Source organism: Chenopodium album, chromosome 4 (assembly GCF_948465745.1).
Source record: "Chenopodium album chromosome 4, dcCheAlbu1.1, whole genome shotgun sequence".
Lineage (NCBI taxonomy): Eukaryota > Viridiplantae > Streptophyta > Magnoliopsida > Caryophyllales > Amaranthaceae > Chenopodium > Chenopodium album.
Window position 1 is genome coordinate 42688832 of NC_137837.1, and position 14699 is coordinate 42703530.

The 14699-nt window shown below is 37.4% G+C and overlaps 1 protein-coding gene across 1 annotated transcript; it reads left to right on the forward strand.

The window, feature by feature from the left end:
• The first annotated feature begins 1655 nt into the window (after nt 1-1655).
• On the forward strand, nt 1656-3516 carry LOC145626954 (uncharacterized). The gene has a single exon (XM_081679392.1). It carries the CDS (start codon nt 1910-1912, stop codon nt 3098-3100), a length of 1191 nt encoding a protein of 396 aa, XP_081535518.1. The 5' UTR covers nt 1656-1909; the 3' UTR covers nt 3101-3516.
• Nucleotides 3517-14699: the final 11183 nt, after the last annotated feature.

Consider the following 14699-nt stretch of genomic DNA (forward strand, 5'->3'; position numbering starts at 1 on the left):
CGTGTCCCCAAATGGAGGAGACCTCCCTATTTATAGGGTCCTCGAGAATTGTGCCCCTGATTAGGTCATCGAGCCCTTATCATTGGTGGGCTGCGCCGCATTGCGGCTTTCTCGGGATTTGGGGCATGAAGGCCGCCTTTTTTCCCATTTCTTTGGAATGCCACGTGTCAAACAGGGGTTGGTCCATTTTGGACTAACCCTATGCTAACACGTGTCACTTTCTTATTGGACAACGTGGCAGGGTAAAATTACCCCAAACAATTATTATTATTATTATTATTATTATTATTATTATTATTATTATTATTATTATTATTATTATTATTGATATATTATTGTTATTGCTTGATCATGCTCTCTCTTGCAAGATTAAAGGGGATTTATATTTGTAATCACGTTTAATAAGATAATTAATAATCTTGTTTAGGCTAATATTATTTTAATTAAAGTGATCGTCAATAATAGTTTTATTTCACTACAAGAAAAAGGTCTTTTCGTAGCAATTGTACATTCGCTACAATATGCAAGTAATTAAGGAAGTCGTATCATTTTACAATCGTCATGTTTTTCCTATATAAAATCGATACGGAAAACATAATAATACATATCCACACTATTTTTACACATTCATGTAATTTTGAGAAATCGTATCATTTACAATCGTCACTAAACCTAAAAATCGATACGAAAAACCTTTTCAACACTAGGTATATAAATATTGTTCGTCAATGAATACATAAAATATGTCATAGCTTATTGGTGAAACATTTAATATAAGAGTTTGAGGTTGCATGTTCGAATCTTGTAAAGATCATACACATGGTTTAATATTCAACCAACACAGATTAAACAGATTTAGAATTAATATATTGATTGTATGTTAGTCAGAAAGCGCACAATAATATGAGAAAAATAAAGTAGAGGCTTATTTTTAGGGCAAGTTCAATCTCTTTTAAGTTGGATTTATACCTTCATCCCCGAATATCCAGTCATGGTTTTGGACCACTATTAAGTTAGCGATCTCATGGATTGCGAAGGGGTGTAACCTTCACCATGTGTACGGTTTACAAATTTATAAAACTTGTTGGCGACTCTTTTGCTTTACCTTCTTTTCTTTTGGATGACACCATACTTAAGTGTATGATCACAGTAAGGCTCAAGTGTTTGATGCTTGAAATATTCCCTACAATAATAAAACCTTACTTTATTTATGCTTCCAAAAAAAAAACATCTTATTAGAGCACTCTCACTCATAGGCATTTTTTTGCCCATGAGGAGAATTGAATGAAAAAAAAATGAAATTTTGGCTTCCCACTCATGAGCATTTGAAAAAAAATGCCCATGAGGAAATCCTCAAATGCCCATAGCAATGGCAAAAATTTATTGCTACAGTAGTGTGGGCCATGGTACCAAATCAGCAAAAAAAAAAGTTACACATATTAAAAATAATGTAATGATAGTAATATTTTAGGAGAGAGAAAAAATAGGAGAGAGAGTGATATGAGTTTTTTTTCTTAGCCCATGAATGTGTGAGAAGTTTTTAAAAAAAAAATGCCCATAAAAAAGAGTGGAAAAGAGGAGTGAGAAAATGGGTAGAGAAATAATATTTTTTTTTTTTTTATTTGCACATGAATGAGAGTTGTCTTACTAAAAAAAAAAAAATTAAAACCCCAATCTAGGGCAGTGGGCACATGACATGGCAAAGACCGACCCACCCAGCAAACCCTAGTCAAGCTCCAATTTTCCAAACTCTCTCATCCTCTCTCCTCCTTCACTTTCTGGATCTCATTTCCATTTCCATACTTATTACAGCTGTTGATGTGAATGTGACGTTCTATTTTTCAAACTATTTACAAACACCAAAAATAGATTGTTGTTTTTCTATGATCATCACTTCACCACTCTTACAATGGCTTCCGTTTGTTTAAATAATATCCCAACTTCTTACTCAACCTACCCTTGGTTAATCCCCAAAATCTCGAATTCAAATTTAAATTCTAGTTCATCTTCTTCAGAAATTAAACATAAATCTGACCTTGATTCTTCCATCTTTGATGCCGGAGATTTCGAGTTTCGTCTCGGTGATAACCTCACTATGCTCCCCGCTGACGAGCTCTTTTCCGACGGTAAGCTCGTTCCATTGCAATTTTCCACTTCAAAGAAAGCTCCGCCGTCGGTAAATCCGCCGGAAGAGGAGGTGAAGTCGTCGGAGGTAGAGAACTCTAGTCAAAGTACAGCAAATGAAGATCCGTATTTATTTTCACCGAAAGCTCCGAGGTGTTCGAGTAGATGGAGGGAGTTTCTCGGGCTTAAGAAGCTTCAGGGTCAGCCTAAAATGACGTCTTCTTCGTCAGCTAATAGCAAGTCTATCAGATATTTTCTTAATAGAAACTCAAAAACAACCACTGACACTTCATCTTTAACCCTGCCATTGCTGAAGGACTCCTCACTTTCATCGTCTTCTTCGACGGATTGTGATCCTGTATCTATTAGCTTGTCTCCAATCTCACTATCTTCCACTTCATCCGATCACGATGAACTCCCTCGGCCGTCTCTAACTCTAACCTGCGAAAAGCCCAACAGTCAGCCCAATAGATCCGGCCCAAAACTTCAATGTGTACGGCCCAGAGAGAACCTACGGGTAGGGAGGAGCTCAGTGAGAAATGATAGGTTGACGGCGAAGAGAAATATCTCAGTTGATAGTCCGAGAATGAATTCATCAGGAAAAGTAGTATTTCATAGTTTAGAGAGAAGTTCAAGCAGTCCAAGTAGTTTGAATGGCGGACCAAGACATAATAACATTAATAGTTATAAAAACAGAGGAATAATGGAGAGGTCGTATTCTGGAAATGTTCATGTTAGGATTACTCCTGTTTTAAATGTGCCTGTTGTTTGCTCTCTTCGTGGATCTTCCAAGTCCGGTGTTTTCGGGTTTAGCCAATTGTTCTCTTCGTCTTCTCAGCCGCAAAAGAAAGAGGGTATCAACAACAACAATGGTGTAAATTATATTCATTCCAGAAGTTCTCATCAAAAGAAAGAGGGTAACAACAACAATGGTAATAATAGCATTTCAAGAAACAAGAAGGTGAAGGAGAAATAAAATTCATAAAGACTGTAGAAATTAAACCTCACATTTCTACAGAAAATTAATTGTTTTACTAATTACTCGTAAATTAACAAATAACTTTTTATATATATATACATAATTTTGTTGTATTCGGTTTTTATTGAATGGAGGGGGAACAACAAGATGGTGGGACTTGAAACAGAGGAAAGCAGATGATAACACCCTTTTTAACCAAATTTCACTGTTTTTTTTTTTTTTTTTTTTTTTTTTTTTTTTTTCCTTTTTTTTTTTTGTTCCACTTTTTTGGTTTTTGTCATGAGGTGCGCCATTGTACTTGTTTCGTATCCTTTATGATAAGTACTGTATTTTTTTGTGGGGCTTCATATTTGTTTGATTTGCCATGCGGCCATGCCAACTCTTATATGTTATGTTATGTTACCAGAGTACAAGTTACAGATCAATATATATTATTAAAACTTATGACAAGACATGTTATTTTGCCACGTGTCACCAATTTTGTCATTTGACATATGATGTATTGTCAAATCATATAAGACCATTACTAATTGAAAAACTTCATACATTAACCTCCATGTATTAATGTTTAATTGAATTGATAACCTCTTTATATGCATAACACCCTATATAAATTTCCTTGTAACTCCAATCCTTAATAATTACACAATAATAAAGTTTGTAAGATATTTAACATTACTCCATTTTTATTTTGTGCATTAATTCATAAAATTGTAGTTATAGAGTAAAAGATTTTTGTGCATTATGGAGTATTATATATTTTGACATCAAATTTGTGACATTAAATTTATAGAGATTTTATTTTAATGCATTAAAAAAAAGTTTTTTTTTTAAAAGTCAAACCGTTATTTTTATAATGAAATCAGCTCATACAAACAACACACTACTTAAGCTATCATCTTGAAAAAGAAAAAAAAAACGCCGCTTAAGCTCTCACTGACAAACAAACTTCGATTAAAGTAATATATTATAATGACCCGGGGCATCGCCCGGGCCACTAACTAGTTGTACTTTAAATTCCAAAGTTGTTATGAGCACTCGCTATTTTTATCCGCTATGTAGAATAAATTTATGTATAATATTCTTTTCGTTTTTAAATATTTGCTCCATTTTTATTTTATATACTACCTCCGTTAATTATTATGTGCAACAAAGGAATATTTTATGTCTCACAAATAATACCCCTTTGTTGCACATAATAATTAACGGAGATAGTAGGAAAAATAAATTTTAATAATTTCAACTTTAACCAATTTACTATGAAAAATCCTAACTTTTGATTATTCTGCAATAATCTCAACTTTCACTAGTGTTTTATTTCTTCAATCCCAAAAACCAGCCACGTGTCAAGCATTAATTTTTCTAAACAAAAAAAAAAAAAAAAAAAAAAAAAAAAAAAAAACCAACAAACACCCTTCTTAAATCTCTTTACCAGCCTCACAGTGAACCTCCCTCCTTCCCAGCCAAAGATTCTGGCACCTTCACCAACAACTAAGCCGCCGCCTTGAACCAACCACCCCTGGCGACCCACTCTACCACCAACCGACCTTCGCTGCAACCCTCCCTTCCTTAAACTCTAACCCCGACCTGCTGCAACCCTAACCTTATCATATCAGCTGCAACACTCAAGAAAATCATCAAAATCGCTTAAATCTCAAGTGAAGAGATAACATGGAAACGATAATCGATGATACCCTTTAACGACGATGCGATGTTTGATTTTGGAGTGGTTCTCGATTGGTTAAAGGTGACGTGGGTTTTGATTTTAGGGTGAATTTGAGTGGGTTTAGGGTGGGGCTTTGACTTTGGGGTGGTTTCGGCGGCGGGGGCTGAGAAAGGGTGGTTTCAGCGATGGTGTAGGAGGAGGAGTGGTGGTCGGGAAGGTTAAAGTTGGGTAATGGGGTGGCTGTTATGACTGAGTTTATTATTATTATTATTTTTAAAATTATTTTGAACCACTCATATGTCAACACGTGTCAAGTAACCTATAATAATAGTTTGTTGACTTTTGTTGACTGGTTTGGAATTGTTAGAAGAAAACGGAGGAAAGTTGGGATTATTGTAGAATAATCAAAACTTGGGATTATTCAAAGTAAATTGGCCAAAGTTGGGATTATTAAAGTGTATTTTTCCTTTTATATACTATTCAATTTGTCATATTTTGATTAATGTTTGTGATTTATACATAAAAATAAATATTGTCTTGTTGGTACTTGTTGAAATCATCTCAATAAATAGATTATTAAATTTTAATTATTAGAATATATACTTGTTGGTAATTAAAGATATTGTTGATCATTCCTTAAAAAAAAATGTTGATCAAATATTAGTATCGGCATACGTGATCAAAAGAAATGAAGCAAGTATTTAAGAAGGGAGTATTATATTTATCGTATATATTGTCGATTTTATATTTATTATTACTCCTTCTGTTTTTATAATTTCTCTATGTGCGGAGTTTTAGATGAAATAGGAAAAAGTAATAAAATATGGATGTAATGAGGTAGGTGGAAGAATAATTTTTTTTTAAAAAAGTATAAATGGTTGATGATAGAATTAGAGGTGAGAGAATATGAAATTAATAAAATATGATTTATGTTGGGTCTACTAGTTGATAGAATTGAATTAAATATTGTACTTCCTCCGTTCTGTTAATATTGCAACAAGGAGGAAATTACGCATCCCAAAACACATTTTATATGCTAAATATCTATAATTGTGTAAGTGTAAAAATTATAAAAACTTGATATTGTGAAAGTATTATATGAGACGAATCCAACAAGATCCCACTTGACTATATTTTGCTTAACGTATAACTCATATTATATGGTCAAACAAGAGTGATGAATAGTGCAAAAAGTCCATTGTTGCAATATTAATAGAATGGAGGAAGTATAAGCTTTTCAAATAAAGAAATAGAGCAAGTATTTAGGGCCTGTTTAGATTTAAAGAAAACAATTGAACTGAATTGATTGGGGCTAAATTGACTGAATTGTTTATGAGAGATGAAAATTAGGAAATGAACTGAACTAAACTAAATTGATGATAGCTAAACTGAACTGAATTGAACTGAAATTAAACTGAACAAAACAGGCCCTTAAATACGGTCAAAAATGAAAAGTGGAGCAAATATTTAAAAGCGGAGGGAGTATTACTCCATTATCATTATTCTCTCTGTGTTGTAGATTTGTAATAAATGATAAACTTTGATCGGCATATATTATGGGTAATTTAATTACGGATCTAGGTAACAAACACCCCCGAGCGTTAGATATAAATTTAAAATATTATCTAAAGTGCTATTAATTTAGGAATTCATGACAAAATCACACATCGATCTGTGTAATTAATGTTCATTTTAATTTAATCTTTCTATTTCTAAATAACTTTCTATTAATGACAAAAGAGGTAAGTAGGGTGTTTGGAGTATTTTAAATAATTATAAAAGAATGATAGTGGGATTAATATTTTATTTGAAAGTAATGAATGTAAGAGGAAAGAAATAATGAAAAAAAAAGTAATAGTGAGTTTAGATGAGACCATAAACAGAGAAATATAATATTAAAATGGAGTTTTTTTGTCCAAAAAGAAAGTGTAACTCTTATTAAAACATGACCATATTTAATTTTGTACTACTTCCTCTGTTTTTTTATTTGACTCCTTTTGACTTTTACACTATTCACACAATATGCTTTGACTCACTTTTGTGGTTTATAGATACGACAAAACATATTTTTTTGTGGGATCTTATTTGAATAATTTCAATGTATGATTTATTAATATCCATTTTTTACAATTTTACATAGTTTATAATTAGAGATATTAATCGTTAAAAACATGGGTTGACAAACGTGATAATAGAAAGGTGTCAACTAAAAAAAAAATACAGTTTTTTTTTCTATCTTTTTTTTTTTTTTTTTTTTTTTTTTTTTTTTTTTTTTAACGTAATGAGTAGAAATAAGTTGAAAATTTAAATTCTAAACTATTAACTCCGGATAAGATTTTTGAATGGTATAACAATGTGGACTACTTCTTATGTAAGATTCAACTTGTTGTAAACTCATTAATACAACTTACAGCTGATGATGTTGATATAATTTCAATTAAAATTATTTTACATCTACTCGTATATATTAATTTGGAAAAATTGCGGGATATAATCCCACATTTAATTTGTGGCGTATGCTAAGAATAGTCTTAACTTTGGATTATTTTTCAACAGACCTTTAGTATAATCTTCTTTAAATGGTCCCAACTGGTTAATTAACTTGTAATAACAAGTTGTTTCAGGGTTTTTTGTGATTCCTTTGGGATACTAGTCGTGCTCTCGGACTGATGGGTTCGGACACCTGCAAAATAACGAATATTACATTTACCGGAATATTCGCCTCCGATGATTAAGTTAGTACCGGAAACTGAATAACTAGAGAGAGAAAGTAGAGAGAAGTTGGAGCTCTTAATGCTCTTTTCAATGTTATGTCACAATCCACCCCTCCCATCATAAATGATTGACTAACGTTATTATTGTCAAATTGTTTCCAATATTAATTTTGTTTTTACTATATTTTATGATCACCATATTGCATGTTTAAAGGGAATATGAAATTGAATATAATGCCTAATAAGTTAATTTAGACAACCGGTTTAGATTCTTTTTTAATCTTTTTAATTAGTTAAGTGATCACAAATATTTTAGAATTATATGTTGCATTAACGTTCAACCAATTTAGCATAATAATAGTTTGAAGCAAATTAAATATTTTGTTTGCATGCCTTTGAGATCGCAAAAAGTACTTTTCACTTTAATAATCAAGTACAGGCCAATACGGGAGAATGTGACTTTATGACTTACTTCGTACCATTATCCCTGATCCTCCTATCATGGTTCCAAACCATATGGAGTTAGCAATCTCATGAATTATGAATGGGGTGTAACCTTCACGGGTCAATCGTTGTAGCCTTTCGTTGTCCCTTTATCGTTGTTGCCTTTTATGATCCGTGAATGGTTTACAAGCAAGATCCTTATAAACTTGTTGGCGGCTCAATACTTTCCTCGTCCCTAATCGTATATGTCAATTCCCACTTCCTATAAGTGTCAAGCATATTCACACACGCTTAATGTAGGCGAGCTTCGAACGACGCCTACAAGTTGCCATCTTCTAAAAGGCATCTCTCTTCTTCTTAAACAGACGTTAAGGTGTTCATCCAAATTTCTAAACAACCACAATCACAACCTACCAGGAAGACATAAGAAAAAAGGACAAGGGCAAGAGGCCCATGGCCCTTGAGGGCGTCATCATTTTTGGTGGTGGACAGGGCTCCAAAAGTAGGAGCTTGGCTGAGGCTGCCGTTGGACACCGTGATGTTCTCTGAATTTAGGACGACCCCTCACCCTGATGAAGGGGAGGCATATAACCCATAAGCCGAAGAGGCGGTTGATGAGCCAAATGTGGATAACTTTAAGGATCTGTACGCCTATATGGTTGGTGACACTGCCTTAGGCTTACTACATGATGGGCTCGAGGAGTTAAAGAGATTCCTCAATCTGGGAGAAGGCTATGAACTATTTTTACTATATTTTATGATTACCATATTGCATGTTTAAAGGGAATATGAAATTGAATATAATGCCTAATAAGTTAATTTAGACAACCGGTTTAGATTCCTTTTTAATCTTTTTAATTAGTTAAGTGATCACAAATATTTTAGAATTATATGTTGCATTAACGTTCAACCAATTTAGCATAATAATAGTTTGGAGCGAATTAAATATTTTGTTTGCATGCCTTTGAGATCGCAAAAAGTACTTTTCACTTTAAGAATCAAGTACAGGCCAATACGGGCGAATGTGACTTTATGACTTACTTCGTGACATTATCCCTGACCCTCCTATCATGGTTCCAAACCATATGGAGTTAGCAATCTCATAAATTATGAATGGGGTGTAACCCTCACGGGTCAATCGTTGTAGCCTTTCGTTGTCCCTTTATCGTGGTTGCCTTTTATGATCCATGAATGGTTTACAAGCAAGATCCTTATAAACTTGTTGGCGGCTCAATACTTTCCTCGTCCCTAATCGTATATGTTAATTCCCACTTCCTATAAGTGCCAAGCATATTCACACATGCTTAATGTAGACGAGCTTCGAATGACGCCTACAAGTTGCCATCTTCTAAAAGGCATCTCTCTTCTTCTCAAACGAACGTTAAGGTGTTCGTCCAAATTTCTAAACAACCACAATCACAACCTACCAGGCAGACACTAGCAAAAAGGACAAGGGCAAGAGGCCCATGGCGCTTGAGGGCGTCATCATTTTTTGTGGTGGACAGGGCTCCAAAAGTAGGAGCTTGGCTGAGGCTACCGAGTTGGACACCGTGATGTTCTCTAAATTTAGGACGACCCCTCATCCTGATGAAGGGGAGGCGGATAACCCATAAGCCGAAGAGGCGGTTGATGAGCCAAATGTGGATAACTTTAAGGATCTGTACGCCCATATGGTTGGTGACACTGCTTTAGGCTTCCTACATGATGGGCTCGAGGAGTTCAGGAGATTCCTCAATCTGGGAGAAGGCTATGAACTCATAGCGTCGTCTCTCTCTAACTCACTGGATGCTTGGGAGAGTGAACAACTACGAGAAAGTTTTTCAGCGTTTACCAAGCTGCCTTGGAACTGGGACTTCGCTTCCCTCTTTAACCATTCGTCTAGGACCTCATGGACGGGTATGACATTGCAATCTTCCAGATGATGCTAAGTAGCTGGTTAAACATCTTTGGATATTTGGTGACGTGCCTTCGTCAAGGCTTTACGCCTAACGTCCCAGTCTTTTGCGAGATTTGTTCTATGGTCCGCCTATACTCTGAGACGGACGGTTGGTTCAATCGGAGCACCACTAAGGATAACATGGTGGTGATTGAGAGGTCGTCCAAGTGGCGAGACTAGATGAACTGATTCTATCACATTACGACAAAAAATGAAGAGTTCAATTTGCGAATGAATCGGTTTAATGCAAACCGATCCAACTCGGCTGAGGGCAGCACTGACCTTATAAGCCACTTGTTCATAATGACTATTCACACCAACTTAAGTACTTTGGAGTCAGGAAGGTACTTAAGGATGATAATTTGGTGGCCGTGCCAAAGAACTGGATTCCATTGGTCGTTTGGCTTAGGAACCCAATATTTATGTCGGCATGCGGCCTATACTCAAACTTCCTCAAGGTGGAGCCTTGTAACTTAGTCGTTCTAATATAACACTTTTTCTTCTTCTTTCTTATGCAGACAAAGCATTTAAAATGTTCGACCCAAAGTAGAAGGGGGAGGTTGACATGTCCGAGTTGGACATTGCTGGACACAAGGCGCTATGACAACTATACGAGAAAACCAAGGAGGTACTGGCTGTCCGCTCATCTATCTCTTCTTTTTTTTTTTTTTTGTCGAGATGGAATTCTTGAATGGGAATCCTTCCTTATTTTACTCATACAAACTTCGTTGTACCTTTTGTTCGAGTTAGTGTGTTGGAAGTGGTTTCTTTCCTGCTATCGCTTAGACGCTTAATTTAGATTTTTCTTAACTTTGAGCTTGTTTTCTTCAGTTGGCCACACCTGCTCCCAGGATAAAGAGAAAGTAGTCGGCTTCTACTTTGAAGGACGGTTAGTTGTCCAAAGCCAGCATGTCTAACTCCTCTAAGGCAAGGTCTTCTCTTCAAGTGGCTAAGACTATGTCGCGGACTACTTCAGAGCAGTCTAAAGTAGAGTCACCCTGGCTGTCACTTAGCGGGGCCTCCAAATAATCCGTGGATTCAAATGCAGATTTGGTCCACAAAGAGTCTATTCATGCGGATGACAGGGGGTAAGTCGTCCCCGAAAAAACTGACTGGCCCGACCTCGACTTCGCATGTCGAGGTAGTGAATAAATTAGAGTGGAAAAAGGCTGCCATCCGGCTGACGAGCAACTCGGCCGCAACGACGGGGAAGGGGATGAGCCGTTGCCCCCTCCTTCCTTCAACCTTTCCACTCCACCATCTTTCTTGGACGGTGAGTTGGACTTTCACGCAACTTTTACTTGTGCTTTTACGAATTTACTTGTTCACTCTAACACCCTTCTTTGCTGCATGCAGATATCGCCGAGGAGATGAACATGAAAGTACTCGGTCAGTCGCTTACAGGCGCCAACCGGAAGGCCATGAGGGAGGACATGTTACGAGCTATCCCTCAAGTGTTGCGGGACAAGTTCCAAGAAATAAATGACGCCTTCCTCGGCCCCGATCAATTGCAGTGCCGAGGTAATTCTTTTTTACTTCCGGAAGGCCATGAGGGAGGACATGTTACGAGCTATCCCTCAAGTGTAGCGGGACAAGTTCCAAGAAATAAATGACGGCTTCCTCGGCCCCGATCAATTGCAGTGCCGAGGTAATTCTTTTTTACTTGGTCGCTTTTGTTTCCATACTTAGCATATTTTTATCACTTTGCTTTTGCTAACTTATCTCCGTCCGAATGCATCTCGTACTTAAACTCAACACCTTCCGAGAATGGAAGGACAAGGAGAATGAGAAGACTAAGAATGTCTAGGCCCAAATTAGACATATGAAGGACAAGAACACGGGTACGGTTTCCCTGCAAAAGATCCACTACGAGACAACCCTCAAGGCTCTGTTCGACAAGGCGGATTGTCAAATAGAGGACCTCGTCAAGATGGGCCGACCTCTTGAAAGGGAAGAGCTAGCTAGGTAGAAGCTCTAAACGGAGCGGGACGAGGCAATCGCAAACGCCGATCATTGGAAGGAGGGATTTGAAGCCTCCGAGAAACTAAAGGAGGAAATATCCTCGTCCCAGCAGACTCTCCAATCGGCCCTGAATGAAGTGGACTCCCTCAAGCTTAAGGTGGAGGAACTGAACAAGTCAATTGCGGACTTGTTAGAAAAGTTGAAGGCCCCTCGGCGGCCTAATCCAATGGAGATCGGTCAAATTGAACATAAGGCCGAGCATAAACTGAACCGCCATTTCTTTGAGGCCTTCAAGCTGATGTGCAAGGCAAAGGTGGCCGCCTATCACCAGGAGCGCTTCATTAAACGCCTCGAGTATGTCATCCTTAAGGAGGAGGCCAAGAGGGCAGGACAACCCCCTCCCAAACTTGATGTTACTTCTTATGAGTCTAAAGACGAGGAGGAAGATGATGTTGAAGAGGAAGAGAAGGATCTGAAGCCAACAGGTGAGGATACGCCGGCTGAGAGGAAGTCAGCTGATGCTGTGCCCGTCGACGGAGAGTTGGCCAAGGAGGAGCTTGCTAAAGGTGATAAACCGGCTGAGTAAAGAGCTCAGGTCCTCCGCAACATTTTTCAAGATTTCAGTATTTATTTTTTATTTGCTTTCTGTTGAACAATTTCATTTTGGGCTGCCCGTTTTGAGCAGTCTTGTATAACTTTTTATTTTGCCACCTGTTTGAGCGGTTTTATTTTATGCAATTTTTTTTTAGTCTTTTCATACTTAACATTTTTTAAGCAATTTACATGATTTATTCTTCTTCGTAGGAATACTACTCGGGGTATGCCCCTTTATTTGGCGTTTACCTAGTCAAAATTTCCAAGGGTTTGATTAACTTAGTAGATTTTTTACCTTAAAGAGTATGATGACTAGTAACTTAATCAAATCATAATAGTGATTTCCCCTCAGACGCACTCAAGAAATTTCAAGTATTCTCTCAACTTATTCTAAATTTTAGGTGGGATCGTACGCCTAGGCATGCCCTTGCCCCCTATTTTGGGTAAAAGTACTTGGGCAATTTTTAGGATTACCTGATGCTCATTTGTATAAACTTTGTGAGACAAAATGGATCCATTGACCTTTTGGTCATTGTGGCCAAGTTGTTTATCTAAAGGATGCCCCATCTAGTTATTCTATTTAGCCAATCTCACGTGTCCCTTTTGCATTTCTCCGACCAATCAGAGGTCGGATGGTGTGTTTAACTATTTTAATTGTCGTGGCCGAGTTTTCCAACTGAGGGATGTCCTTGCTATATTTTTACTCGCCCACTCTGTTATGCCCTTTTGAGGGTCGAGTTGCTATGTTGCAAGCAACCTTATTATCATTTCCATTCGGCGTTTCTGCTTAGTAATAGCAGATAGACATGCTAATAAATGGCTAGAATTTAAGTTACAATGTCTGACTTTTTCATTAATAATGTCAAATTTTACATTGTTGGTGGTCATACGGCTTAATTACATTGCTCAGTCGTTAAGGAATAGTTGTATATACAACGTTTTGGCTAAGTAAAAAATTTTAAACATAATGTTTTTTCAAATTTTTCGTATTCCAAGTACGAGGAATAGGATGACCGTCTAAGGCTTTGAGACTGTAGGTACCATCCTACACTTAATCTTTGATTTGGTAGGGCCCTTCAAAATTTGGGGTTAACTTTCCATCTTCATTGGCTTGGCCTACCGCTTTCATCTTCGTTAAGACCAAGTCTCCTATCTTTAGTGACCGCTTTGATACTTTGCAATTATATGCCCTCGTCATTTTGAGACGGTAAATTTCATGTCTAAGAGCTGCATTGCACCGAGCTCTGGGAAGTCTAGGGCGGTCTTCATGGCCTTCCAATTGGCCGATTCATTATATAACATTACTCAGAGATTAGGCTCGTACATCTCAATTGAGAAAGCGGCTTCAGCGCCATTGACCAGAATGGGGTCTCTTTTGTTGAACTCTTTATTATCGTTCAAATGGACCATAGCACATTGACCGACTCATCTGCTCATAGGCCGCCTTCTTTCTCAATCTTGCACTTAATACCATTCGAGATCAGCTTGTTGTACGCCGCTTCAACTTGGCCATTGGCCTTTGGGCGTCCGACCGAGGCAAAACAGTGCGTGATGCCCTGGTCACTTAGCCAATCTTTGAGTTGGCCAGTTTTAAATTGAGGTCTGTTTTGGGGAAAATTACCCTGCCACGTGGGCCACTTAAAACAGGATACATGTCCACCAAGAATTGGTCAAAAGAAGCCAATAGCAGCGTGACACGTGGAATCCATTGTCAAGAGAAAAAATGGCGGCCTTTATAGGCCCAATTCCCGAAAATCCGCGGAAAGTGTGGGCAGCCCACCAACTCTAGGTCAAATGACCTACGTAAGAGCACACTTTTCTGAAATGACCTTATAAATAGGGAGATATCCCCCATTTGTGGGACATATTGAATTTTATTATAATTTTCCTGACATTCTCTTACATCAGAGAAATCACTTGATCTCAGAATCTGGGAAGATCTCACTATAACCTTCTTTGAACTTTTTACTTTCTCCAGCACGTTCTAACTTGATCGTCTGAGGGGGAGCTCCAACCACCCGCAGTCTCCGATGTTTTGTAGGTACAGGCGCTTCCCAACCAGTCTTTGAGTCGTAACTCTCCCGAGGGATAAAAACACTCAAAACATTTGGAGCCGTCTGTGGGGAGAGTACCTCAAGGATGGTTTAAGAGTTTGTACCGCATCCTGACCACACGGTTTATCAGCCGGAGGTCTTTATAGACCACGAGGATGATGATCCTCAGGTCGAAACGTACATAGCCAAATATGGCTCTCTCATCACCAAGCGCATCCGTCCTAGA

Coding starts and splice junctions, on each gene's coding strand:
- LOC145626954 (XM_081679392.1), top strand. CDS start 1,910: ATGGCTTCCGTTTGTTTAAATAATATCCCAACTTCTTACTCAACCTAC.